Here is a 27,013-nt window from a genome sequence, read left to right on the forward strand (position 1 = left end):
TAAATCCATGTGATTTTCTGGAAAACAAAAAAAATACCGTAATAATTTTTCAAAATATTTTAAATATTTTTTTGTATAAATTCCTCTTGGCTTTTAAGATCTCTGCATTGTTTCTTTTCACTGTCTACTGGTTAGAAGACACTCAGATGTGTTCTGTATGGAGCGCGCAGAGATCATACAAACCGTGAGGGATTGTTACAGCGCACATGTTGGATTAAAATACCCCTTTAATCCTTTAAAGACCCATGACGGAAGTGAGGAGCATCTTCATCATGTTGATCTCGCTGGAGCTGTGCTGTTGCCTCAATTGCAGGGATCAGAGTTTAATTTTCCCCCAATCCTGGCAGCTAACCCCTTTAGATGCTGCAGTCAATAGTGACTGTGGCTTCTAAGGTGTTTAATAGAGGGAAAGAGCACTTTTGTCAGACATTCAGTGCCCTGAGATGCGATAGCGGGTTATGAATGGGTCACCATGGCAGACAGGGGCCTAACAAAGGCCCCCAAGCCTTTAGTTACCCCCAACAGTATGGAGTGATAAGTTGGTCATCAGTGTAACAATCACCAACAATAAAAAAAAAATTTAAGACTATGTGTTGCAGTTCGCTACTTTAAAGGAGTTATCCAGGGTTAGAAAAACATAACTTCTTTTTTTTTTTTTTTTAAGTTTTAAAAAAACAGCACCACACCTGTCTGTGGGCGATGTCTGGTATTGCAAACTCAGCCCCATCCCATTGAAGTGAATGTAGCTGAGCAGCACTGCCATGCGTAACCCACGATTAACAAAAGCAGCCATGTTTTTCTAATCCGGGACAACCCCAATAAAATCCTCTTAGTAGGGTACAAATAAAGGTAGATTAAGCATGAAAAAGTCTCCACCCCAAATAAATAAACACCTTTTTTTAAAAATATTTTGCAATTCATTTATTTCTACAGCATGGTGAGAAAAAAAAAATGAATAATTTTAAAAATAAATAAATGAGAAATAATTATACTGTTTATTAATTATTTCTTCAGGATGGTGCAAAAACTGAAATAAGTAAATTAATTAGAGACATTAGTATTATACAGTTGTGGCCAAAGGTATTGACACCCCTGCAATTCTGTCAGGTAATACTCAGTTTCTTCCTGAAAATGATTGCAAACACAAATTTTTTGGTATTATCTTCATTTAATTTGTCTTAAATGAAAAAACACAAAAGAGAATGAAGCAAAAAGCAAAACACTGATCATTTCACACAAAACTCCAAAAATGGGCCAGACAAAAGTATTGGCACCCTCAGCCTAATACTTGGTTGCACAACCTTTAGCCAAAATAACTGCGACCAACCACTTCCGGTAACCATCAATGAGTTTCTTACAATGCTCTGCTGGAATTTTAGACCATTCTTCTTTGGCAAACTGCTCCAGGCCCCTGATATTTGAAGGGTGCCTTCTCCAAACTGCCATTTTTAGATCTCTCCACAGTGTTCTATGGGATTCAGGTCTGGACTCATTGCTGGCCATCTTAGAAGTCTCCAGTGCTTTCTCTCAAACCATTTTCTAGTGCTTTTTGAAGTGTTTTTTGGGTCATTGTCCTGCTGGAAGACCCATGACCTCTGAGGGAGACCCAGCTTTCTCACACTGGGCCCTACATTATGCTGCAAAATTTGTTGGTAGTCTTCTGACTTCATAATGCCATGCACATGGTCAAGCAGTCCAGTGCCAGAGGCAGCAAAGCAACCCCAAAACATCAGGGAACCTCCGCCATGTTTGACTGTAGGGACCGTGTTTTTTTTCTTTGAATGCCTCTTTTTTTTTTTTTTTTCTCCTGTAAACTCTATGTTGATGCCTTTGCCCAAAAAGCTCTACTTTTGTCTCATCTGACCAGAGAACATTCTTCCAAAACGTTTTAGGCTTTTTCAGGTAAGTTTTGGCAAACTCCAGCCTGGCTTTTTTATGTCTCGGGGTAAGAAGTGGGGTCTTCCTGGGTCTCCTACCATACAGTCCCTTTTCATTCAGACGCCGACGGATAGTACGGGTTGACACTGTTGTACCCTCGGACTGCAGGGCAGCTTGAACTTGTTTGGATGTTAGTCGAGGTTCTTTATCCAACATCCGCACAATCTTGCGTTGAAATCTCTTGTCAATTTTTCTTTTCAGTCCACATCTAGGGAGGTTAGCCACAGTGCCATGGGCTTTAAACTTCTTGATGACACTGCGCACGGTAGACACAGGAACATTCAGGTCTTTGGAGATGGACTTGTAGCCTTGAGATTGCTCATGCTTCCTCACAAATTGGTTTCTCAAGTCCTCAGACCGTTCTTTGGTCTTCTTTCTTTTCTCTATGCTCAATGTGGTACACACAAGGACACAGGACAGAGGTTGAGTCAACTTTAATCCATGTCAACTGGCTGCAAGTGTGATTTAGTTATTGCCAACACCTGTTAGGTGCCACAGGTAAGTTACAGGTGCTGTTAATTACACAAATTAGAGAAGCATCACATGATTTTTCCAACAGTGCCAATACTTTTGTCCACCCTCTTTTTTATGTTTGGTGTGGAATTATATCCAATTTGGCTTTAGGACAATTCTTCTTGTGTTTTTTCATATAAGACAAATTAAATGAAGATAATAATACCAAAGAATTTGTGTTTGCAATCATTTTCAGGAAGAAACTGAGTATTATCTGACAGAATTGCAGGGGTGTCAATACTTTTGGCCACAACATATCTCGGGATGGTACCAATAAATACTACAACTCGTACTGCAGAACATCAGACCCTCCGCAACGTCAGCAGAGAAATAATAATAATAATAAAAAAGAATAAGAAACTTTTAAGACACTCTGTGAGATATATTGAAAAATGCAAGCAAAAAAATCTTTAAAATCTATTTTTTTCTTTTTTTTTTTTTGTATTTCCTGCCAAATAATAATCGTAACAATTAAAAGGATATAAGGACTCCAAAGCAGTGTCATTACAAAATGCAACTCTTCTGGGAAATGCTGTAAATTTGCTCTCCTATTGCTACACCAATGCATATATTGATGCCTAGGCTCTTCAGTTTGCGCCAAGCATGGAAGTTATCCTTCCTTCCTAGGATAGGGAATAACTTTCTGATGGCTGGAGGTCCAACAACTAAGACCCCCACTGATTCCGAAAAGAGGGTTCTGCATTCTGAACGGAGCTGCGATCGAGCACTGATGCGATTACTCGGGATGGCGGAGTATAGAGCTCGCTTGGCTATCTCTGCCAATTTATTGAAAATGAATTGACCTCCTATCCATTTTAGACAAGGCTCTGATGTGACAAAATATAGATTTTTTTTATGCAACCACCGGTGTCCAGAAATTAAATTTAAAAAAATTAACACAAGCTGTCAATCAAATTTTGCGAAGGGGCATGCATTTCGCCAACTGCATTGCCACCATAACTATAGCGGGAAACCAGCACATTATGGTTGGAGTAAACTATTACTGGTTTTGCATCGTGTCCCATGTTCTTCATCTTATGATTCTGCTGCTGTGACTCCCTTACCCACTTAAGCACAGGTGGCATTGTAAGAAAAGAGCAATCTGCTCACCTGTCCAGGTGCACAGCAATAATAGCAACAGTCCAAACGATAGCCGGCACTCACTTTGTCAAGGACAATGTAGGTCTGAAACTCGTTGCCTGTGAGCGCAGTGGATATTTCTTTTCTACCTTTTTAATTTTTGTGCTGTTGTGTTCAACCATTTTTTGTGCCTTTTCATTCTAATGGATCAATCATGTGAATGCTGGCTATCATTTGGACTGTTAAAGGTGGCATTGAGCTACGGTTTCGTCCACTAATGTTGTATAACCTTCACATTAATTTTTTAAGTTTTCTTAGATCTCTAATATACACTGCAATTTTCAGGAGTCTGGCCTGAAGGTCAATCAGCCGGTGTCATTCGCCATCAGACTTAATGGCGCAAAGGGCAAGATTGATGCCAAGGTGCATAGTCCTTCAGGAGCTGTGGAGGAATGCCATGTTTCGGAGCTGGAACCAGGTGAGGACATATTGGTAAAATTTGTAAAGAATTTGCATAATTTATGAATATTTGAAAGCTCTGTCATTGGAGGTTAGAGTTTCCCTTAAAAGTCCCGTTTCCAACACAACATTGTGTATTTTGTTTTTTGCAGACAAGTATGCAGTGCGTTTCATTCCCCGGGAAAATGGCATACACACCATTGATGTGAAATTTAATGGAAGCCATGTACCTGGCAGCCCCTTCAAGGTGAGGGTAGGAGAACCAGGACAGGAGGGTGATCCAGCTCTCGTGACGGCTTATGGTGCTGGACTGGAGAAAGGTGTTACAGGTATGAGTCAGCAATTTTATATTAAAATTTCTAAATTGGTGTTGTAAGTAGGTGTACAGTTTAACACTCTTAAGCTGGCCATAACCTAAATTTATGAACATAAGGATGAGTGACCTCATGGAGATCAACATCCAACACTGCGGAGACACCATCACATGTTTCTCAACGCAGTGATCTAGAGCAATGCCCCCATCCCTTATGGGAAATATGCAAAAGCATGTAAATCAACAGCCGCGGAGACACCATCACATGTTTCTCAACGCAAGCAATGACTAGCCAGGTCTTTCCCCGGGAAGGAACAACCACGGGAAGGGCAGTCTCCAATGAAGGAAACCACCTATGCCAAAACATGGTATCCATCCACAGACAGCTGTTTCGGGGTATTGCCCCTCATCAGTGTGGAGTAGGAAACTGGCGTGTCTCCGCGGCTGTTGATTTACATGCTTTTGCATATTTCCCATAAGGGATGGGGGCATTGCTCTAGATCACTGCGTTGAGAAACATGTGATGGTGTCTCCGCAGTGTTGGATGTTGATCTCCATGAGGTCACTCATCCTTATGTTCATAGCCTTTCACTAGGCATTGCTCCTACTAGCCAGTTTCCTACTCCACACTGATGAGGGGCAATACCCCGAAACAGCTGTCTGTGGATGGATACCATGTTTTGGCATAGGTGGTTTCCTTCATTGGAGACTGCCCTTCCCGTGGTTGTTCCTTCCCGGGGAAAGACCTGGCTAGTCATTGCTTGCGTTGAGAAACATGTGATGGTGTCTCCGCGGCTGTTGATTTACATGCTTTTGCATATTTCCCATAAGGGATGGGGGCATTGCTCTAGATCACTGCGTTGAGAAACATGTGATGGTGTCTCCGCAGTGTTGGATGTTGATCTCCATGAGGTCACTCATCCTTATGTTCATAGCCTTTCACTAGGCATTGCTCCTACTAGCCAGTTTCCTACTCCACACTGATGAGGGGCAATACCCCGAAACAGCTGTCTGTGGATGGATACCATGTTTTGGCATAGGTGGTTTCCTTCATTGGAGACTGCCCTTCCCGTGGTTGTTCCTTCCCGGGGAAAGACCTGGCTAGTCATTGCTTGCGTTGAGAAACATGTGATGGTGTCTCCGCGGCTGTTGATTTACATGCTTTTGCATATTTCCCATAAGGGATGGGGGCATTGCTCTAGATCACTGCGTTGAGAAACATGTGATGGTGTCTCCGCAGTGTTGGATGTTGATCTCCATGAGGTCACTCATCCTTATGTTCATAGCCTTTCACTAGGCATTGCTCCTACTAGCCAGTTTCCTACTCCACACTGATGAGGGGCAATACCCCGAAACAGCTGTCTGTGGATGGATACCATGTTTTGGCATAGGTGGTTTCCTTCATTGGAGACTGCCCTTCCCGTGGTTGTTCCTTCCCGGGGAAAGACCTGGCTAGTCATTGCTTGCGTTGAGAAACATGTGATGGTGTCTCCGCGGCTGTTGATTTACATGCTTTTGCATATTTCCCATAAGGGATGGGGGCATTGCTCTAGATCACTGCGTTGAGAAACATGTGATGGTGTCTCCGCAGTGTTGGATGTTGATCTCCATGAGGTCACTCATCCTTATGTTCATAGCCTTTCACTAGGCATTGCTCCTACTAGCCAGTTTCCTACTCCACACTGATGAGGGGCAATACCCCGAAACAGCTGTCTGTGGATGGATACCATGTTTTGGCATAGGTGGTTTCCTTCATTGGAGACTGCCCTTCCCGTGGTTGTTCCTTCCCGGGGAAAGACCTGGCTAGTCATTGCTTGCGTTGAGAAACATGTGATGGTGTCTCCGCGGCTGTTGATTTACATGCTTTTGCATATTTCCCATAAGGGATGGGGGCATTGCTCTAGATCACTGCGTTGAGAAACATGTGATGGTGTCTCCGCAGTGTTGGATGTTGATCTCCATGAGGTCACTCATCCTTATGTTCATAGCCTTTCACTAGGCATTGCTCCTACTAGCCAGTTTCCTACTCCACACTGATGAGGGGCAATACCCCGAAACAGCTGTCTGTGGATGGATACCATGTTTTGGCATAGGTGGTTTCCTTCATTGGAGACTGCCCTTCCCGTGGTTGTTCCTTCCCGGGGAAAGACCTGGCTAGTCATTGCTTGCGTTGAGAAACATGTGATGGTGTCTCCGCGGCTGTTGATTTACATGCTTTTGCATAACCTAAATTTAGGCAGGATCAGTATAAGAACTAATGAGTTTTGCTTATCATAGCATAAATTTTTGTCAGTGAAATTTTGCAGTTATTGTTAATGCACGGGCGCAACTGTGGGGATCGGAGAGAACTCCGATCCTGGTGGTTTCATCTCTTAAATGCTGCAGCAAATATTGACAATGATGCCTAGGTACCGTTAAACTAAGCGACGCACCAGCGATCCCGACAATGATACGACCTCGTAAGGATCGCTGGTGCGTCGCTACATAATCACTAGTAAGCTGTCAAACAGGCAGATCTACTCAATGACGCTGCAATGATGCGGCGATCCGTATAACGACCTCGGCGGTCGGTGGGACCTTGTCACACAGCAGCTACTCTGAAGACTCACGCCTGCGTCCATGAGTTCTGCGTCGCCAACGAGGTCGCTCGTCGGCGTCAAACACAGCGATGCATGCTGGCCAGCGGGACGCCAACGATCAAAAAATGGCCCGGCACATTCGAGCACGATCAGCGATATCCAGCGGGGGGGGGCTGGTCGCCGCTATGTGTCACAAGTAGCGAGGTCGCTGTTGCGTCACAAAATCGGTGACTTTTCAGCAATCTCGCTACCGATCTCTCTATGTGTAACAGGGCCTTAAGTCATTCAAAAGACTGAGATTCGTTGGTGCCCCTGCAAGGTGATTGAAGGGTATACATGGGTTACTATGGTAGCCATGGACAATAAACTAAACCCCTCAGATCTGTCACCAGTATCTGGCAGCAATTTAATCTCCTCTTCCCTGTTCAAATAAGCTTTGTTTGCAGTGTATCACCTCTTGGCAAACTACATTAGGTACAAGGAGACCAAGAAATGCTTTAGCCCTTTCAGAAATGGAGGCTGGATTAGCACTCTCCACTGACTCACTATCTTCACAGGTTTCTGAGGCTTCTTGCATCTGATGTGGGAATTTACACTGTGTGTTAGCAGTAGTGAGAGTCTCAGAAACACCCTTTATACTTAGGTATTTCCTCTTTTAGGAGATTAGCCATTGAGAAGCAGCCATGTCCTCTAAATTTTTTGGGTCATATAATACACGGGGGGGATGTGGTCACTGTCACATTTTGTGTTTCTTTTTTAAACTCCCAGATTTTTCTTCACTACTCTGACGAGTAGGGTTGGGTATGTTGATGTGTTACTGCACGTCTCATTAGATTCTATTTCTATTCTCTGTCCTTTTTACAATGCTCATCATGTAAACCTAGTCAGATATCAGTTCTGAGCAGACGGCTCGGCTTTCTGGCTGAGGAGAGATGTGTTGACAGTTTGATGGTCTGGAAATGATGCAGTCCCCATGATGCTGTCGGCCTGTGCAGCTCTGATAAGCCACGCAGGGTATTCAGTGCAGGGTTTTGTTCTCCTGTCCTTCGGCTATGCCAGCTCATTATTACAAAGCAGATGTTCCCTATTCATACATTCCATTAAAAATGAACCATTGTGTCTGTGATGAGTCCAACTCGCAGAACAATACTCCAGATAATGTGGTGTTACAGATCTGTAATCTTTTTTTTTTTTTTTTTTTTTTTAACCTTGTGTATATGTTTTATATAGAAATTACTTAAGGTTTGCTTAAAGGGGTCATCTTACAAAGATAATGGGGCATATGGGCATCAAAAGGACTCTCATGTACAAGCTATAGGCTAGAGCTATAAATAATAGCAGCCTTTTTTTTTTGGCAGACCCATCCTGCCAATGTATCACATGGGTGCCCACTGCCATATAATGGCTCAGCAGCATGTTCCCTGGCTTCAATAGTTAATTTCTGCCATGATATCAATGGTATAGCATAGATTTCCAGTGCTTTGTAAGGAAGGTATTGCACTCCCTAACCCACTCATAATGCCCCCTGAGCGCCCCTCTAAAACTCTGCCCCCTGAGCGCCCCTCTAAAACTCTGCCCCCTGAGCACCCCACTAAATCTCTGTCCCCTGAGCGCCCCACTAAAAGACTATGCACAGAGTGTCCCCTTTAACAAAAAAAAAAATAGTTTATGCTCCCTTAATTCGGGTGACAGTCTATCCCTGTACACAGAGTGGGCTGGAACAAAATGCACAATACAGTGACCTCCTTACGCAGCCTGGGAGAGTGGTGGTCCTTGGTTCACTGCTGTCTTCCGAAGGATGCAGCTTTATAATTATGCTGATGCTGAACTAGTTTAAAGTAGCACTTACCAGGAGATCAAGGACACCTGGATAGATGGCCACACATGCACTGCCCTGGATTTTTGCACTAGTGACTCCATTTCTTAGGGATAGAAAATTTCAAAAGATAGAATTTGTACCCCTAAGAAAATTGCACTCAGGGCAATTTCCCCTATGGGCCCCTCCCCTACTCTACACCACTGACTATCACCAATACATGGACAGCCTTGACCCAAACAGCATCTCTATTGTACTGATGACCTCTCTAAACCGGTAACGAACAGCAGTGCCGGACCTCGAACATGCCGGGTATCAGCCGCACCCTACTGAGCCCACTTACTTCTTGGATTCATCAGGTTTCCATCATGGGCACCAGCATTTTACCATAAAAATTAGCATCACATGATCTTATATGTTTGTTTGGATTTTCGGTTCATGCCCTGAATGATGATGTTTTTTGTGCAGGACTTCATCCTTCGCCAGAATGTCATCTGTGCAGTGTGAAGTCTCCTAATAATATTAACACGTCTTTTCTTGGCAGGTAAACAGTCTGAATTCACAATCAACACCACTAAAGCAGGACCTGGGGCACTGTCTGTCACCATCGAAGGTCCCTCAAAGGTGACCATGGAATGTAAAGAGTGTCCAGAAGGATACAGAGTGCTGTATACTCCAATGGCTCCAGGAAATTACACCATTGGCGTGAAATATGGAGGCCCCAATCACATCCTCGGCAGTCCTTTCAAAGCGAAAGTTACAGGTGATTAGACTGTTGTGTCCTGGCTTATATTCTGCTCCCGAATGTAGCTCCTTTCATTATGTCTGTGGACATATCAAGAGAGTAATTCCAATATGAAAGCAGAAAGAAACTATGAATAGTAATGGAGTGTCCTTGGGAAAAACCAAAGTGACATTATGGCCTCTCTGCATTCAAGCTGAGGATGTGGATGATAAGTCTACTACACACGTGGATTAGATTGTACCCAATACACGTGTAAAGGGAATCTGTCACTTGCTGTAAATTTGCATTTTTTTTTTTTACCTGGAGCAAATGCCGCTGTTCTCCTGAATCTGGCATAATTTCTCTTTCTCTCCCACGTCTCACCATCCCTGAAATATGGCCTCTTCTTCCATATATATAAATCTAGCCAATTGGGAGGGGTCATCAACCCTTCTGTATGGGAGTCTTCATGAGGACCAAGCCCAGTTGGATAACAAGAGTAGAATTATTTTAAAGAAGCCAAAAACCGATGAACAGAGAGGAACAAAAGAAAAATAATGCATAATTCAAGGAGGACGGTGGCATTGACACTCTATAGCAGGTGACATATCCACTAGATCGGTAATATTCACCAGTGAAATATATATACTTTTTATATGTGTGTATGTATATGTGTGAAAATATATATATTATGTATGTGTGTGTGTATATATATATATATGGCCAAAAGTATTGACACCCCTGCAATTCTGTCAGATAATACTCAGTTTCTTCCTGAAAATGATTTCAAACACAAATTCTTTGGTATTATTATCTTCATTTAATTTGTCTTAAATGAAAAAACACAAAAAGATTTGTCCTAAAGCCAAATTGGATATAATTCCACACCAAACATAAAAAAGAGGGTGGACAAAAGTATTGGCACTGTTCGAAAAATCATGTGATGCTTCTCTAATTTGTGTAATTAACAGCACCTGTAACTTACCTGTGGCACCTAACAGGTATTGGCAATAACTAAATCACACTTGCAGCCAGTTGACATGGATTAAAGTTGACTCAACCTCTGTCCTGTGTCCTTGTGTGTACCACATTGAGCATGGAGAAAAGAAAGAAGACCAAAGAACTGTCTGAGGACTTGAGAAACCAAATTGTGAGGAAGCATGAGCAATCTCAAGGCTACAAGTCCATCTCCAAAGACCTGAATGTTCCTGTGTCTACCAGGCGCAGTGTCATCAAGAAGTTTAAAGCCCATGGCACTGTGGCTAACCTCCCTAGATGTGGACGGAAAAGAAAAATTGACAAGAGATTTCAACGCAAGATTGTGCAGTTGTTGGATAAAGAACCTCGACTAACATCCAAACAAGTTCAAGCTGCCCTGCAGTCCGAGGGTACAACAGTGTCAACCCGTACTATCCGTCGGTGTCTGAATGAAAAGGGACTGTATGGTAGGAGACCCAGGAAGACCCCACTTCTTACCCCGAGACATAAAAAAGCCAGGCTGGAGTTTGCCAAAACTTACCTGAAAAAGCCTAAAACATTTTGGAAGAATGTTCCCTGGTCAGATGAGACAAAAGTAGAGCTTTTTGGGCAAAGGCATCAACATAGAGTTTACAGGAGAAAAAAAGAGGCATTCAAAGAAAAGAACACGGTCCCTACAGTCAAACATGGCGGAGGTTCCCTGATGTTTTGGGGTTGCCTTGCTGCCTCTGGCACTGGACTGCTTGACCATGTGCATGGCATTATGAAGTCAGAAGACTACCAACAAATTTTGCAGCATAATGTAGGGCCCAGTGTGAGAAAGCTGGGTCTCCCTCAGAGGTCATGGGTCTTCCAGCAGGACAATGACCCAAAGCACACTTCAAAAAGCACTAGAAAATGGTTTGAGAGAAAGCACTGGAGACTTCTAAGGTGGCCAGCAATGAGTCCAGACCTGAATCCCATAGAACAGGGTTCCCCAACTCCAGTCCCTGCCATAGAACACCTGTGGAGAGATCTAAAAATGGCAGTTTGGAGAAGGCACCCTTCAAATATCAGGGACCTGGAGCAGTTTGCCAAAGAAGAATGGTCTAAAATTCCAGCAGAGCATTGTAAGAAACTCATTGATGGTTACCGGAACCGGTTGGTCGCAGTTATTTTGGCTAAAGGTTGTGCAACCAAGTATTAGGCTGAGGGTGCCAATACTTTTGTCTGGCCCATTTTTGGAGTTTTGTGTGAAATGATCAATGTTTTGCTTTTTGCTTCATTCTCTTTTGTGTTTTTTCATTTAAGACAAATTAAATGAAGATAATAATACCAAAGAATTTGTGTTTGCAATCATTTTCAGGAAGAAACTGAGTATTATCTGACAGAATTGCAGGGGTGTCAATACTTTTGGCCACAACTGTATATATGTATATGTATGTATATGTGTGTGTGTGTATATATATGTGTATATATTATAAAACTGGTCGTCAGACACAACCCTAAGGCTATGTTTGCAAGCAGCAGGTTTATTTCTGCATCCAAAATTTGCCCTCTTGGCAATATCCTTTATTCAGATGTTTTATTTCATTTTTTTCTGGTGTTGGAAATCCTGTTTGCAGCATTTTTTGCACTTTCTCATTGCTTTGTACAGGTGAAAAATGCTGCATGCGAACATAGTTCACGTACCGTACTATAGTAGAGTGGGAAATGTTTTTTTTTTCCTCCTCTTCTATCAAATTTACTGTACAGACAAAACTTTACCTGCAAGAGAATCTGACAGATTTCAGCTCCGAAGTCTGTAGAATTGTTAATACTTCTGTGGACTAAAATGCAAAAACGGAGCGTTTTGGCTGCAGAAAAAAAATGCTGCTTGTAAACATAGCCATAGGCTGCTTAAAAATGTGCCCAAAAATTCTGTAATGGAGCTGTGAATAAATTTGTTATTTAGGTCCTTTACCCCCTTTATGGCATGAAGGGAAGGAGGTGCAAAGTGTGTCACTTCAGGAAGGTAATCCTTTTACAAGGATCAGTGTTGTAAAAAGTGTTACTATGTCTTTTGTGTCGCTGTAATGTCAGAATTTACATTCCCTGGTATGACTGTCTAACCAGCTCTGTCTATAAGCCTGTGCCCTGTACATTGTGCCTTGTGGTTTAACACAGGAGTGTCCATGTTTGCTGCACACATTTGGATTTTATGCTTTACAGTCTCCTGATTTTAATTGTTTCAAGTATCTTCATTTTTCCCCTTATTACGTGTCCTAACGGTACAGTCTGGTCCCTTAGGTCAGCGGTTGGTCAGCGTCGGCGGTGTCAGCGAGACGTCCTCTATAATCGTGCAGTCTGTGACTCGTGCGTCCACAGAGACCGTATATAGTGCACTGCCCAGGTTTGCATCAGACGCCAGCAAAGTCACATCCAAAGGCGCGGGTCTGTCAAAGGCGTACCTGGGACAGAAGAGCAGCTTCACTGTAGACTGCAGCAAAGCAGGTAAGAGTCTGGACTGGTTTTAACCTTGGGAATCCCATAATCTTCATCACTTACAGCCTCTGACTAGTGATGTAACTTGCAGCTTGTGGGGCCCAATTAAAAATCTCCAACTTTCACGGGTCTATGAATATTATTCTTGGGATTTTTTCCCCCTCATACTAGACTGTGACCCCTTCACCCACTATTGTTACATCCCTGAACTTGACCCTAAAATAATCTCCCACTTCCACTCCCTGTCCAGATTTGTCGGTACTCTCTCGCAGTCACAGCAATGCAAATTGTTAAATCCGGAGTAAAATAACAACATTTATCATCTTGATGTGAAATTTGCCTGTGACTTGATCAAGACTCGTCTGCAGCAAATCCACCGGAGGGAAACATGTCCTGTCATATTCATGAGGACAATGGTATCTTGGGCCGAGTTCACGCGTTCAAAAATCATCCATTCGAAATAGATCCAGTAAGCAAAATAAAAGGGATCAGTTTCAGAGCTTTAGTCCTTTTCCTCTCTGAAGAGACAATTTGCATATTTAATTTCCCAGAGGAGCATTGCATGGCCTATAAGTCTCCTCAGTCTGACATGCCAGGCTTGGCTTGTCCTTCTCCTCAAGCAGAAGCATTACCCCTTACAAACCAGTCCCCAGATCCGATCAACTAGAAAAATCAGATCTCACACTTTGCACTGTCAAGGGGCAACACCTCAAAACACCATGTCTGCAAACTGAGATTCTGATTTGGCTTTCATCCTAAGTCATGTGACAAGGCTCCTTAAAGTGTCAGTATTGACATTTAGGATCGCTGCTTCCTATAGGTGGCACTAGAGTTTTAGTCCTTTTCCTCTCTGAAGAGACGATTTGCAAAGTGATCCTTTATAAATGATCCGTACACACTGCTGCTTGGATCTGTTTGTTAAATTAATGAAGTCCATGTGAACAGATCAGTTTTTCAACAATTTGAAGCTGATCATGTATTTTTTAATTACTCAATCCATTTCAAACAGATGATTACTGGACATGTGAACTCGGCCTTAATAGTCACAACTTTATCATGTAGTTACGATCAGTGGCAGATTAAGTGGCCTATGGGCCCGGGGCTGTTCATAAAACCTGGGCCCCTGTACCCCCCTTCCCAGGAAAACATTTTCTGTCCACATTTTGTGGCTCTTCTCACAAAAACACTGCATATGCTGATATTTAGGGGCGGTGAATGGCCTGCTCGGATGCGGGGTCTGGAAAGGAATAAAATGGCCGCGCTTGGGAGGGGGTACCGCTGGCCTGGCCGGCTACTGGTTAGGGATGTTAATGATTAATCACACAGTCACCTGCCTCCATGCTCTGCCAGGTCTGCCTCTCCCCAGCCTCCCTGGCTGCTCCCTCCAATGCATTATGCGGCTGCCTCCATGCTCTGCCTCTCTCCCCAGCCTCCCTCCAATGCATTATGTGGCTGCCTCCATGCTCTGCCTCTCTCCCCAGCCTCCCTCCAATGTATTATGTGGCTGCCTCCATGCTCTGCCTCTCTCCCCAGCCTCCCTCCAATGCATTATGTGGCTGCCTCCATGCTCTGCCTCTCTCCCCAGCCTCCCTCCAATGCATTATGTGGCTGCCTCCATGCTCTGCCTCTCCCCAGCCTCCCTGGCTGCTCCCTCCAATTTGGAGGCAGCCGCATAAATTGCATAATGCATTGGATTGGAGCGGAGGGAGCAGCCAGGGAGGGAGGCTGGGGAGAGGCAGAGCATCCTCCAGTCCTCCCAAATGGTGACGCCGACGGTGAGTGTGTCAGTGACCCACCTGCCCTGCGCTAGCCGCTGCCAAAATCTCCTGGGCTGAGCGAGTCCTCCTCACTGTGCACTGCCAGTCGGCGCCGCCGCCTCCACGCTTCTCAGTCCCGGCCGGGCCGACCACAGCACACAGAGAAAGGAGGAACTTCTGCTCTGCCTCCTGCCGTGCTGCGCCGCCCCCACACACGTGCTGCCTGGGACTGCCCGCCGCCCCCCTTCCAAGTTCCTACGCCACTGGGCTGCGGCGGGCGGCTGAGCGGCTCACACAGTGACAGACTGACAGATCATATGCGATGCCGACCGACCGATTGGCCCCTGCCCTGGGCCCCCTGAAAACCTTGGGCCCGGGGCGACCGCCCCATCCGCCCCTATTAAGATCCGCCATTGGTTACGATCATTAAAGAGTACCTATACTTTTTATATTTTTTGTCTTACAAGGTCAGACCTAGTGCATCACTCCTGCTTGAGTTGGTACTACATTTGCCATGGTAAACCTACCACAGCCATAGGATAGGTTATCAATATGAGATTTGTGGGGGTCCAACACCAGACACCCCCCACTGATCAGCTGATGAAAGATAAACTGCAGTACTCTGCATTGGCAACTAAACAACGTAGGTATCTTTCTGCGTTGTTCCGCTTAATACACTGCTTACTAGAGTTGAGCGAAACAGGTCGGTCAGATTCAAAAGTCGCCGACTTTCGCCAAAGTCGGGTTTCATGAAACGAAATCCGACCACAGTGTGAAGTCGGCCATGCGGTCGGCGACCCAAGCGCCAAAGTCGGGTTCCGCAGAATGCTTGCATTTTTTCAGCCAGTGAGAGAAGCGGAGCGGAGTGGGAGATTTCGCCGGCTCTAGGGTTAAAATTCATGCCAGGTGTGTTTACAGTCCTCCACTCACTGTCGACTTTTCTCCTTATTGACTTGCATTGGGTTTCATGTTTCACGACTTTTCCTGACTTTTCCCTATAGTCGGCCGATTTCGTTCGATTCGACTTTTGAGAAAGTTGGGTTTCATGAAACCTGACTCGACCCTAAAAAAGGCAGTCGCTCATCTCTACTGCTTACATCCGGCTGCTATCAGCCGATCGGTTGGGGGTGCCGAGTGTTGAACGCTTGCTCATCTTCAACAATATAGAATTCATGGACAGCCCCTTTTATCTGCTTTCATGTGTCACAATGTATGAAACCATTCTTCTACTTGCTTGATCTCCATTGAGGATCTCATTATGTTTTGGGCAGAGCCATGATCAGTACTGATGGGAGCACCAGTGGTGCTCAAATGTCCCACTGCTCCCACTCTGGATGCTCGAACCGATGGAGCGGTTGTAGAGGAAGTATCTTCATGGCCTAGTTTCATTTTTTGGACAGTTTTTTAATTGGGGCACTCTGGTATACTATAAGGTACACACAACCCTCCAACCTAAGGGTATGAGCACACTGAGTCTTTTTGCTGAGGGTTTGGAGCAAAAACAGTTTTTTTGTGTTTTTTTTTAGGAGTTTTAAGTTTTCATGGAGGAATTGGAGAATTCACGCTTAGTTGCTGCTCCACAAAGCTCCTAAAAAATTTTTTTAAAAAAATCCTCAGTGTGTACATAAGCTTACATTGAATGCCATGGCCAATTTTAGGTTGGCAAGAGCACGCCATTGGAGAGATCAATTCTATTTCCAAAATGTTATTGATCTCCGCATGGCATCTTAGAAATGAGTTCCATTATAGTCAATTTTCACCATTTTGAACCTAAACTTCATCTCTATTTTTTTCTCACCCAGGTTCTAACATTTTACTAGTTGGTGTACATGGGCCAACAATACCTTGTGAGGAAGTCTCTGTAAAACATCTCGGAAATAAGCAATATAGTGTCAATTATCACGTCAAGGAGAAAGGAGATTACACTCTGGTGGTAAAATGGGGAGAGGAACACATCCCCGGCAGTCCCTTCCGTGTCAACGTCCCATAAAATGTATAGAACCTTCTGCAATAAAGAGAAAAGATCTTTATTATTTGGAGCAGGTTGTGTCAACAGGAGAAAAAAAAACAAACATCCAACGTAATTTTATATGTGACTTTTTTTATACTAGAGAATTGAAAAAATTTTATGTATGTTTTAGGTGTCCATTTTGGTAATTTAATAGCAAAATCTCTACGGCTGGAAGGGCTTATTTATACTTGATATTGCTTAACTTCTCGGATGCCAACTTGTTCCTGATCAATCTGATTAATCGTGTAAGAAGGGGACCAATGACATTGTCTAAAGGATCGATATGAAATAAAACTGGAAAGATTTCCTCACTATTAGATTTGTAGCGGAACTACTGATAATCCCAATTTGTAGTCCTCAGTCTCGTGTTCCTAAAGTTAGGTCTGGGAAAGTAGTGAGAATTCTGGTACTAGTCATCAGGATAAAAAAAAAATAAAAAATAAAATATATATATATATATATATATATATATATATATATATATATATATATATATATATATATATATATATATATATACACACACTCACACTACCACTGAAGTTTCTTGCTAATATGAAACTATATTCCAGATTAATCTCTGCTGTTTACACTTTACGGGAATGTATATTTTTGCTCTTGGACTAAAAGCAACAATTACTTTCATCACTTTAATTAAAATAGCATAAATCCGCACTTAAATAAGAAATGCTCATACATGGGTCTGTAATACAGCTCCATACAGGCTCCAAGATGTACTAAACCATTATACTGTGCCCACAAATGTCTACGGAGCCATAGCACATCTCCCTTTGTCTCCTATGTCACATGTGGCATGCTCCATTTTAATGTAATATTTTTTCTAGGAGAGAACATCTGTGTAATACTGTACTTTATAGGGTCAACATTTGTCCATGTAATTACATAAAGTCTCTGGATTTACAACCCAGCGTGTGCAGCATTTCTTTGGTGTTTTGGGGATTTGTGTTTTTTTTGTTTTCCAAAATGCAGCATGCCCTGAGCATGGTGTTTTATTTTCCTTTTACGTATTTGTCCTGTAGGCTATTCTGTAGTATATTTAAAAAAAAAAAAAAGCAACAAAAAACACAAGTATCAACGTTGAAAACACTTGTAAAAAAGGGTATGCGTTTTTCATGGAATTTTTTTAAAGACCCTGAAAAAAATGTGGGCGTGAAGGGCGTCAAGAAATAGATTGACCTAATGTAGAATAAAAAAATATGGCCGTGTGAAAACACCCATTAATTGAAATAAAATAATTTGATGAAACACCTCAAATACTTCCAAATTAGTTACCTCAATACCATATTGCCTGTGGTGCTCGATTTAGTTTTTTCCTGTAATATTAAAAAATCATGTAAGATGACTGTATCAAGCAAAGCAATATCTTCTACATGTCTTACTGCATATGGCGATCTCTTGAATTCACTAATTGTATATCAGATATGGTCACCTCATAATGAGATTTTTTAAATTGGCACTATCTGAGGGGCTTAAATCATGTTTTAGACTATGCTAGAAACTATTTTGATGGATTAAAAGTGGAGAAAACTATGTTAACCTAATCACTAAACTAAAACCTCAAAAACACTAGATAGTAAAATGATTATTCTAAGTATACATTGGCTGCATCATTTATTTGTACAAATAGAAAGCAAAACAGGGTTAATCCAGGTGCTTGGATAGTGTGGGTGCCCATGGCGGTTCCTAAATATTTAATTCATGTAGCCAAAACAGCACAATATCACAAAGTAAACCTTTCACATGAGGTTTTATTTTGTTTGCTATATAAAATGTCTTTACAGCTATATGTTTCCATGTAATAAACCATTCTAGAAAATTGTGTAAGTTTTAAAATAATTTTGGAAAAGCTATTAAAGCAGAACTAGATATCAGAAGCTTTTTACTGTGCATTGTGCCTCACTGTGAAACTCAATACTTTGTACACCTCAAACAGACATCAATAAACTGGAATAAATGGTTTAGTATCTGATGTCAAACGCTCAGTTGTATGTTTTTGTTTGACCATTAAACTCTGTGTGTTTTACAGAATGATCCATGGTAGCACAAAAGAAAGCTATTTAAGGGAAATTCCAGTGAAATACAGATTTTTCATTGTTTTTTGAGGAAGGACATTTTTGAGGAAGTTTTTCATGTGGTTTCAGAGCCATGGATAAGTGGCTCTAAAAAAAAAAAAAAAAAAAAGCATCAAAAATGTCGTGTGATTTCAGCCCTAAGAGACTGTTTTGGGCTTGTTTCGCACTTCAGTTTTCTGGCGTCAGTCAAAATCTGCCGTTTTGACGGAACGACGGATCCGTCGAAAATACTGAAAAACAGATGTATCTGAATAGTTATTTCGACGGAGCCATCTAGCGGATCCGCCAAAAAAAGGATCTGTTTAATCAGTCGCATCCAGATTTTTCATACGTTTCTTCCGTTTTTCCACGGATCCGTCGAAGCTACAGATTTTTTAATTTCAAGGAACACTATTGTAGAGAGCGGGATATTTTGGTGCCAGAAAGGCTTTTGGGGTTAAACTAAAGGAACAGAAATGATTCCGGGCATACTCATTTGCAAAAAACGGAACCTTATGACGGATTCGTTTTTGACGGATCCGCCACCCATAGGCGTCCATTCTAGCAGACGACAGATGGACACTGTCCGCCTTTTCAACGAAGACAAAAAACGTTCCTATGGACGTTTTTCCCAGCTGACGGACACCTATTTTCTGACTGATCCGTCGCACGACGGACGAAACGGATGGCCATCCGTCACAATCTGTCACTAATACAAGTCTATAGGAAAAAAACGGATCCACCAGGCAAATCCGTCGGATCTGGGGTTTTTTTTGTTTTTTTTGCGAACGACGGATTTTGACTGACACCAGAAAACTGAAGTGTGAACAGGCCTTAGTCAGGTTTTCTCCGAGTCCGTAAGAACCAATGCCTGTCAAAGTGCTATCACAGTGAACAGTTATAGGATTGTGTTTCTATAACTAACTATTATGGCTGTAAAGTTCTGTGTATATGTATACATCTCTGAAGGTGTAGCCTACCAGTATAACCCAGTATAAAAACAGATTAACTGCGTTGTCAGTTTAATTTTTGTCTATACCCTAACAAAACATTTGAAAAATGACTCCTCTAATAACTCTCTGCCACCTGCTATGGTGGTGCATTTTTGCAGCAGCAAAGATGTCATATATACATGTAACCCCTGCAGCCAATCACTGGATTGAGCATTCTTCGTCATGCATTCTAGCATCATTGTTGAGGGCAGTGATTGGCTGCAGCATTCATGTGGATGTACAACACAACACTGCTTCAGGATATTCTGTGTAATAGAAAAAAAAAGGCACGGACCACCAAAGCACTGGCGCTGGATAGACCAAGGTTATGTTGGATGAGAAATGTTTTTTTCTCCTTCGTCTCATTGGGGGACACAGACACTGTGGGTGTATACTACTGCCATCTGGAGGCTGACACTAGGCATACAAAAAACAAGTTTGCTCCTCCGCCGCCGCATACAGCCTCGCCCCGATAGCGGGCGGAAACCAGTTTTTTGCTTAGTGTCTTATGGAGGCACACGCAGTCTGGATCTCTCCAGACTATTTTTTTCTAGTTTACCATGAAGATGAGAAAGGGGCGACGGATCCTACAGAAAGGGTCCGATCTCCCCAAACCAACAACGGGCGAGCACGTGATGAGTATCGCCTCCGCGTATCCTTTCCCTCACCGTGGGACATATCTGGGACTTTTCCCCAGACATCTCTTTTTTTCTTTGTTTTTTGTTTTATGAAGATAAGAGGGGCAACGCATCCTATTGAAAGGATCCGATTTCCCCAAACCAGCAACGGGCGACCACGTGCGAGTGTCCCTCCACGTTTCCTCTCCCGCGACGTGGGACATTATGCCAGTCTTAGCCCTGTCCACCCCTAGGTATTGAAACCATGGGCTTGCACAGAGGCACAAGACTAGTCTGTGCGGCCCCATGACTCCACCAACACATGACGGCGGTGCTGCATGGTGGCAGACGGTCCCTCTCCTCGCCCCTGCAAGGCGGTCGGAGCTAGGGTGCCTGCACCGTCTTAAACAGAGTACCTCAGGTATGAGCTGGAGCGAGTGGAGGGCCCTGGGCAGCGTTTCGGAGAAGGCTGGGGCGGAGGAACAGCTATTCAGATAGCCCGCACATGCTTCCCCCCTTCCCTCACCCCCCCCTTCCCTCCGCTCCTCTAACCTGGTTCCGGGTATTGGCGCGGTCCGGGAGAAGCGGGGGGAGCTGCAGCCGGATGGCCGAGGTAGCGGTCTGCCGGCGTGCCAAGCAGGTGGACCGGCTCTAATTTAGCCCGCGGCTTCGGCCTGGGCCGCGGGCGGAAGTGCCGCCCTGGGCGCATGTCATTTCCGGCGCCGCCCCCGTCACCAGCCGGGCATGGGGAGGCGGCCGGCCGGGGTAGCGGTCGGGTGGACCGTTTCTAAATTTAGCCCGCGGCTTCGGCATTTCCGGCACCGCCCCGCATCTCCAGGGCGGGCGCGGGATTAAATTGAGGCCCCGGCGGCAAGGCAGGGTAGGCCGCGATAACAGAAGAATCGCAGCCTACCAGGAGTGAGGCAGGCGAACTGAAGCACGGGGAGAGACGCGCAGGAGCGGGTAAGTGCGACCCCCGTCCCGGAGCCACACTAGGGCACTACAGGGTTACCCTCCTCCCCCTCCTCCTACCCCCCCCAAACCTTTAAGGGATTTTTTGTGTGTGGGCCGACGCCAGCAGTATGTCTGGAAAAGGAAAAATGCACACGTTCCTTTATGCCGCATGCGTTTCCTGTGGGGTTATGTTCCCACGAGCGCAGACTATTAAGTTATGTGAAGCCTGCGACTCCGAACGCGCCCAGGAGCCCTCCCCTGCGACAGAGCCCAGGGGTCTGGATCCCCCAGAATGGGAGTTATCACTCTCGGTCCATGGTTTCGCTCACGAAGGCGATTGAGACCCTTCAGGCCCCGGATAGGGGTAGACACGACGGCTCGCCTGTTTGGGAGGGGTCATCCACCTCACAAGAGCCTCCGGCCTGCAGGGGCCGCACACTCTCTAGGCAGACGCACAGGAAAAGAGCCCGTACTGCGTCTCCAGGCCCCTCCGGTGCCTCAGCATCCGTGAGTGCGGCATCTTGCTGACCGTCACCATTTTCTGGGAGCGAGCAGAGTTCAGGTGATGACTGGGAAGAATCCTTGGACCTGGATACCCCGGGGTTCCGGGAGACGGTAGACAGTCTTATTGAAGCAGTCAATCAGACTCTTGGGATTGACGATGATGTCTCCCTAACCGCAGGTCATAAGGTATCCTTTAAGAAGACCAGGAGACCACATAGAGTGTTTAGCACTCATCCTGAGTTCGAGGATATAGTGCAGAGGCATAGGGAACGTCCAGACAAACATTTTTCAGGACAAAAAATGCTGGAAATGAGATATCCGTTCGCATCGGAACTTTGTAAAAAATGGGCGGAATCTCCGGTAGTGGATCCCCCAGTATCATGCCTGGCTTCAAGGTCCTTGTCCGTACCTAGCGGTTCTTCCATTAAGGACCCCACGGATCGACTCATAGAAGGTTTAGCTCGCTCGGTGTATGAGGCATCGGGATCAGCGCTCTTTCCTTCTTTTGCGGCAACGTGGGTAGCCAAAGCCATGATGTCATGGTCAGATTCTTTAAACAAGGTCCTACAGGATAGAGATTTGCCGACGGAAGTGGCTGAGATAGCAAGTCAGATCGCGATGGCGGGTGACTATTTAATTAATGCATCCTTGGATGCGGCTAATGGCGCGGCTCTAGCGGCAGCAAATGCAATCGCCATTAGGAGAGCCTTGTGGTTAAGGTTATGGCGGGCTGATTCTATTTCTAAGAAGTCTTTGACTTCCCTGCCTTTTCAGGGTAATCGGCTATTTGGAGAGAAATTAGACAAGCTCATTTCAGATGCTACAGCGGGAAAAAGCAGCTTTCTTCCACAACAGAAGATTAGACTGCCATTTCGTCAACCTCAGGCGCGCTTTCGAGCATTTCGCACCCCCGGGTGGATGGCAGCAGCCAGTACCTCCGCCCCAGCTCGCTATAGCCAAGACAAGGAGCGTCAGGTCACATATAGAACCAACCCGCTGGGTAGGATGCGGGGCCGCCCGCCCAGAACAAGAGGGGCCAGGTCCCAGAAGCCCTCAGCGAAATGACTCGAGGCATCTAGTACCCGAGGACAGCAGAGTAGGCGGACGTCTGCGCAGGTTCTGCCGCATCTGGGTCGCAGTGGCGCGCGACGCATGGGACCCTATCTCGCCTAGGATGGTTGATCAACAGGAAGAAATCATCCCTTACCCCAGCTCAGAGGATTCTATTCCTGGGGATGATTTTCGACACTTCCCGAGGGTTGGTAATTCTCCCTCAGGACAAGGCTTGGGCGCTCCGGCAGGGAGTCCGAAGTCTTCAACAACCGGGCCCTCACACTATCCAGTTCGGGATGAGGGTTCTAGGAAGGATGGTGGCGGCGATGGAAGCAATTCCGTTTGCTCAATTTCATCTCCGTCCCCTGCAGCATACTCTCTTAGCGGCTTGGGACGGGAGTCCTTTCTCCCTCGATCATCAGTGCAGGTTGCCCTCTCGTTTTCGACGGGCGCTTCAATGGTGGACACGCGACTCCTCTCTTCGTCAGGGGAAGCCCTTTCCCCTAGATCATTGGTTGGTGATCACGACCGATGAGAGTCTTTTCAGCTGGGGGGCAATCTTCCAGCATCACACGGCCCAGGGGCAATGGGCGCCTCAGGAGGCTCGTCTTCCGATCAACCTGTTGGAGATTCGAGCGGTGCGGTTGGCGCAGCAGCATTTTCAACACTTGCTAGCAGGACGCCCAGTCCGGGTTCAGCCAGACAACGCCACGGTAGTGGCGTACGTGACTCACCAGGGAGGCACGCGCAGCAGGGCAACCATGCGTGAGATAGAGCATGTGCTCCGTTGGGCCGAGAGGCACCACTCGGTAATCTCAGCAGTTCACATACCAGGTGTGGAAAATTGGGCAGCAGATTTCCTAAGCCAGCAGGGCGTCGCGGCCGGGGAATGGTCCCTTCACCCCGAGGTCTTCCAGCAGATTTGCCAATGGTGGGGGACTCCAGACGTGGATCTGATGGCGTCCAGGGAGAATGCCAAGGTGGGCACGTTTGTCGCTCGGTCCCAGGACCCGCGAGCAATCGCGGTGGATGCGTTGGTCCTACCGTGGAGCCAGTTTCGGCTCCCATACCTGTTTCCCCCACTGCCGCTTCTCCCAAGGGTCATCAGAAAGATCAAGGCAGAGGGGGTCCCGGCAATTCTGCTGGCCCCGTCGAGTATGGTACGCGGATCTAGTGCAGCTCCTCGCAGACGTGCCTTGGCGTCTACCGGAACGGCCAGACTTACTGTCTTAGGGGCCGATCTGCCACCCGAACTTAGGGGCCCTGGCTTTGACGGCATGGCCGTTGAATCTTGGATTCTGACCCAAGCGGGATTTGGGCGTGAAGTCCTTGCGACAATGGTTAGCTCCCGGAAGCCGGCCTCGGCGAGAATTTATCATAACACTTGGAAGGTTTTCTTTCATTGGTGTCGAGAACACGGGGTTGCGCCATTATCCTTTTCTGTCCCCAACATCCTGGCTTTTCTGCAGTCCGGCCTAGACGCAGGATTGGCGCCGAGTTCCCTTAGGAGGCAGATATCGGCCTTGTCGGTCCTTTTTCAGCGAAAGATCGCTACCAATATGCAGGTCAGGACGTTCATTCAGGGGGTCTCTCATTTGGTGCCCCCCTATAGAGCACCCATAGACACCTGGGACCTTAACCTGGTCCTGGGTGTCCTACAGGAAGCCCCGTTTGAACCATTACAGGAAATTTCATTTTCATATCTCTCCAGGAAGGTTGTATTCTTGGTAGCCATAACTTCCATTAGGCGGGTCTCAGAGTTAGGAGCATTATCTTGCAGAGCTCCTTTTCTGACTTTTTTTTAAGGATAAAGTAGTCCTTAGACCACCACCGCCTTTTCTGCCGAAGGTCGTGTCCTCTTTCCATATTAATGAGGACTTTGTTCTGCCTTTGTTTTGTCCAGCGCCAGTACACAGAGTGGAAAGGGATCTCCACTCTTTAGATCTGGTAAGAGCTCTCAGGAGGTATGTGTCAAGGACAGCACCTTTTCGCCAGACGGACTCGTTGTTTGTGATTCCCGAAAGGCACAGGAAGGGTCTCGCAGCCTCACGGTCAACCATAGCCAGATGGATTCGCCTAACTATTCAGGAGGCTTACCGTATTAGAGTCACACCGATTCAAACAGGGATAGGGACGCACTCTACTCGGGCAGTGGGTGCCTCTTGGGCGCCTCGGCACCAGGCTTCGGCAGAGCAGGTATGCAAAGCAGCAACCTGGTCCAGCCTGCACACTTTGTAAGCATTACAATGTGCATACTCAGGCCTCGTTGGATGCGAGCCTGGGTAGGAAAATTCTCCCAAGCCGCATGCCCTCCTGTCTAAAGGTGTTCCACTGCTGCTTGATCGGTGAGTTGTCCTCCCACCCAGGGCCTGCTTTAGGACGTCCCACAGTCTGTGTCCCCCAATGAGACGAAGGAGAAACATGGATTTTTGTGAGTACTCACCGTAAAATCCTTTTCTCCGAGACGCTCATTGGGGACACAGCACCCACCCTGATAGCCAGTTGGCTCTTGTTTATTTAATTAGTATAATTCCTTATTTAATGTAGGGTGGTCCTTTTTCAGACATATGATTTTCTGCGTTAAGGCTAATTTATGGATGTTCTCCTACTGCTTTTGCACTAAACTGGTTTCCGCCCACTGTCGGGGCGAGGGTGTATGCGGCGGAGGAGGAGCTAACTTGTTTTTTGCATGCCTAGTGTCACACGTCCATGTGTCGCTTGTCGCCACAGCAGGAAGCTGACGACGAGAAACGGCCCTGGCCGTTCTCACGCGATCAGCGATAGCCAGCGGGGGAGCCGGTCGGAGGTAAGTATCACACATAGCGATATCGCTAGCAATATTGCTGCTACGTCACAAAACCAGATATCGCTTAGTGTGACAGGCCCTTTACTCACAAGTTTACACTCAGTATGGGTCACCACAGAAACGATGCTGCACTCCTCGGTCAGTCCAGCTACTTCTCTCGGGCTCAGGCCTGTCACTGCGCACGCTGGGCCTGCACACATTAGCGACTGTCTCTGACCTGTCAGGGAAGTCTCCTCTGGTCAAGGAGGCTGGCAGGTCCACGTTCACACAAAGGGCGCTCACAGCGTACTGCCTGTCTGTCTCCTTCCTCAGTCGGAGAGCCCTCACGTTCAGGTAATGTGGCGCAGCTGACAGCTCTCTCTCCTGCACGCTGTACTTTCCCGCCCTGACTCTGCTCGGCTTTTTGCACACAGCCCCTTTTTAACAGGTCACTGCCCCCTGCTGTCGCATGGAAAGGTCGGTCCTGGTCCCATAACCTTCCGCCCGTAAACACTGCTGCCCATATGCACTTCCAGATCCTGCCTGCAAGCCTATGAAATGGTACGACAAGGAACCAAAATGGTTATCAACTATTCGTTCCACATGTACCTAATTGGAACTAGCTATATTTGTTAGATCCCTTAATGATAATTGCATTTTTCAAAAGAACAAGTCTTAAGGTAAGGCTTTGTGGCGCCCCTGAGGCTCAGTTGCCACAGAGGTTCTGCACCTCCTCCTGAGGTGTGGTGCCCCACCATCCAGGTAAGTTGGAGGCTACTGACCACACTCCAACACTCGCACCCCACACAACACAGTAGTTCAGCAAAGCCACATTGCGGCTCCCTGCTTAGAGTGTAGCAGTGCACCGTTGGTTGCTCCCTGCTTGGAACACGAAACATGCTGGGAGGCGGGTGGAGTTGAGAATACATAAAAGAGCGGGGAGGTTTAGAATTACAGGTCAGTCAGACAGTGGGTCAGTCTGAGAGAGGAAGCCACTCAGAGAGGAGTGAGGAAAGAAGATCCCTGGAAAGGGATGGAGGAAGGAGGTGCTGCAGCAGACCTCAGTGACCTGGGTCTGCTGGCACGAGAAAGGAAAGAAGGAGAAAGACATTGAACTGAAACCTGATCTTTCAGGAGAAGGAGAGATTAGTACAGAATGAAGGAGTAATAGGGAACAGAGGACGTGGGTTAGGAGAGAACCCTGCCTAGAAGTTCTAAGCGCAAGGCCGGGGCCCGGTCCCCGAGGTTGTATGGATGCTAATGGTCCTGCAGCAGACACCGGTGGAGTAGTGGGCTGTAAATGCACTACTCCCATCTAAGCCTTGGGGGCACAACAGCAACTTGGATAGTGAGCCGGGATTCAGGAGTAAGGAGTCCCCGAAGCAGGCTACAGCTGTCTGCCGTA

General features: G+C 45.8%; 1 protein-coding gene across 4 annotated transcripts in view; it reads left to right on the top strand.

The window, feature by feature from the left end:
• The window catches only part of FLNB (filamin B), a 251,435-nt gene extending 232,814 nt beyond the window's left edge, over window positions 1–18,621 (top strand). For 2 of the 4 annotated variants that reach the window (XM_073563895.1, XM_073563896.1), the window contains 6 exons: window positions 3,877–4,009; window positions 4,143–4,319; window positions 9,243–9,461; window positions 12,334–12,393; window positions 12,669–12,872; window positions 16,423–18,621. In XM_073563895.1, coding sequence (XP_073419996.1) covers window positions 3,877–4,009; window positions 4,143–4,319; window positions 9,243–9,461; window positions 12,334–12,393; window positions 12,669–12,872; window positions 16,423–16,610 — 981 coding nt within the window. In that variant the 3' untranslated portion in view covers window positions 16,611–18,621. The remainder of the gene's footprint in view (window positions 1–3,876; window positions 4,010–4,142; window positions 4,320–9,242; window positions 9,462–12,333; window positions 12,394–12,668; window positions 12,873–16,422) is intronic. The other 2 variants (XM_073563897.1, XM_073563898.1) reach the window with 1 other exon arrangement.
• The last annotated feature ends 8,392 nt before the right edge of the window (window positions 18,622–27,013 follow it).

The sequence above is a fragment of the Dendrobates tinctorius genome, unplaced genomic scaffold (genome assembly GCF_039654945.1).
Source record: "Dendrobates tinctorius isolate UK_male_01 unplaced genomic scaffold, ASM3965494v1 ptg000406l, whole genome shotgun sequence".
Lineage (NCBI taxonomy): Eukaryota > Metazoa > Chordata > Amphibia > Anura > Dendrobatidae > Dendrobates > Dendrobates tinctorius.